Source organism: Hoplias malabaricus, chromosome X2 (assembly GCF_029633855.1).
Source record: "Hoplias malabaricus isolate fHopMal1 chromosome X2, fHopMal1.hap1, whole genome shotgun sequence".
In the NCBI taxonomy this organism is placed as follows: Eukaryota; Metazoa; Chordata; class Actinopteri; order Characiformes; family Erythrinidae; genus Hoplias; species Hoplias malabaricus.
Window position 1 is genome coordinate 21,779,401 of NC_089819.1, and position 2,500 is coordinate 21,781,900.

The 2,500-nt window shown below is 44.5% G+C and overlaps 1 protein-coding gene across 1 annotated transcript in view; it reads left to right on the plus strand.

Moving 5' to 3' along the window:
• The window catches only part of LOC136676624 (death-associated protein kinase 1-like), a 75,551-nt gene that overhangs the window by 49,507 nt on the left and 23,544 nt on the right, over nucleotides 1–2,500 (plus strand). Inside the window, 1 exon segment of the mRNA XM_066653732.1 lies at nucleotides 1–27. This exon segment is cut by the window's left edge and continues 72 nt beyond it. Within this exon segment, the coding sequence (XP_066509829.1) occupies nucleotides 1–27 (27 nt within the window).

Sequence of the window (2,500 nt, forward strand, 5' to 3'; positions counted from 1 at the left end):
CACGCCAACCCTGACCTGACAGACCGGGTATGTGTGTCTCTCTCTCACTCTGTCTCTCTCATTCTCACTTGGTCTCTCTCTCTCTTACTCACTGTCTCACTCACACTCACTTGGTCTCTCTCTCTCTTACTCACTGTCTCACTCACACTCTCTCTCTCTCTCTCTCTCTCTCTCTCTCAATTCAATTCAATTCAAGGTGCTTTATTGACATGACAAATTAGTTACATTTGTATTGTCAAAGCCTGGGTTACAATTTAAGAAGAACATAAACATTGAATTAAACAATAAAATATTGAATTAAATAAATACAGGGGGTAACTTTTTAGAACTTTGAAACACCCGGCAACATTCACCACAGTGACTGTAACTGGGGGAAAAGGTTATATATGGGGTGTGTGTGTGTGTGTGTTTGGGTGTTTGACAGGGTCACTCACTGTCCCTTTTGCGATGGCAGGCGAGGACGTATCGGGCTGCGAGAGTGCAGCTCTCTCTCTGCGTTCTCCCAGGAGATACGGGAGTCTGTCTGTGGGGGTCAGGGCTGTGAAGGACGGGTGTATTTCACTAAATTTAATGTAGAACTCTTTGCGGATCTCAGTGTACTTTGGGCATTCTGTGAGGAAGTGCAGCTCTGTCTCGGGTCGACTGAAGCCGCACTGCTGGCAGAGTCTCTGCTCCTGAGGCAGCCAGGTCTGTCTGTGTCTGCCCGTCTCTATGGCCAGACCGTGCTGACTGAGTCTGTACCTGGTCAGGGTGGTTCTCAGGTCTCGGTCAGTCACTGTGCTGAGGTACTGTGCCACAGTGTACTGCCGCTTTAGGGCCAGATAACATTGCATTTTACTCTGTGATTTAGTTTGAGTTTCCCAATAGTGTCTGTACTGTTCTTTTATTTGTGCAGTAATTTGGTTGGGTCTGATCGGATCTGCTGAGTTCTGGTCCTGAGCTGATTGAGGGTTAGTGTGTGTTAGGGAGGGTGGTGAACTGTAGCTCAGGACCAGCTGAGAGAGGGGACTGTGTTCTTTGCTCAACTCTTGGTGCTGCAGGGCTTTGTAACGGTACGAGTGGGGGTCGCTGTCTTTAAGGTGTGTCCAGAATTTGGTCGCCCTTGTTTGTATCTTTATAATTAATGGATATTGGCCTAATTCTGCCCTGCATGCGTTGTTCGTGGTGCTCCTGTGCACCTTTAGAATACTTTTACAGAACTCTTCATGCAGGGTCTCAATTGGGTGTTTGTCCCATTTGCCAAAATCTTGATTGGTGAGCGGACCCCACACTTCACTGCCATAAAGAGCGATGGGTTCAATTACAGATTCAAACAGCTTTAGCCAGATTCTGATTGGGATTTCTGCAGGAATGTGTTGTTTTATGGCGTAGAAAGCCCTGCGTGCTTTTCCTCTCAGTTCATTCACTGCTTGATGGAAGTTCCCTGAGGAACTGATGTTGAGGCCTAAATAATTATAATTTGAACAGTGACTAATTTGGTTTGTACCTAATAGAAATGTGTGTGTTGCTCCCTGAGATCTGGATCTCTTCTGAAATATCATTGTGTTTGTCTTTTTCAGGTTGACTGTCAGGGCCCAGTTCTGACAGTACTGCTCCAGCCGGTCCAGGTTCTGCTGTAGACCCTGCTCTGTGTGGGACAGCAGAACCAGGTCGTCTGCGTAGAGCAGACGTCGTGAGTCTAATCTCTGAGTCGTGCAGAGTGAGACCGGGCGCTGCAGAACGCTCCAGAATCGTGGCCAATTCGTTTATGTAAATGTTAAATAGTGTTGGGCTTAAGCAGCAGCCCTGTCTCACTCCGCGCTCCTGAGAGAAGGAGTTTGTTTGTTTGTGGCCAATTTTTATACCGCATTTGTTTGATGTATACATTGATTTAATCAGATCATAGGCTTTACCCCCTACACCACTTTGTAAAAGTTTATAAAATAATCCTTGGTGCCAAATGGAATCAAATGCCTTTTTAAAGTCAATAAAACATGCGAATATTTTGGATTTATTTTGAACAACGTATTTGTCAATCAGGGTGTGTAGGGTGTAAATGTGATCAGACGTGCGGTGATTTGGTAAAAATCCAATCTGACTCTTGCTCAGGACACTGTGCTTCATAAGGAAGTGTAATAATCTAGAGTTTAAAACACTACACAGTAACTTCCCCAGGTTACTGTTCACACAGATGCCTCTGTAGTTATTGGGGTCGAATTTATCTCCAGATTTAAAGATGGGTGTTATCAGTCCACGGTTCCTGATCTCAGGGAAGTTACCTACACTGAGAACCAGATTGAACAGCTTTAATTTGGCCAACTGGAATTTTGAACTGGTGCATTTTAGCATCTCGTTTAAGATGCCGTCAGGTCCAGATGCTTTGTTCGGTTTTAGTTTTTTAATTTTCTCTTTAAGCTCCTGCTCAGTAATCGTGAAGTCCAGTGGGTTCTGGTTTTCTTTGATCACTATTTCTAATTGTTCAAGTTTTGTGTTTATTGTGTTTTGTTCAGAATTTGGATCT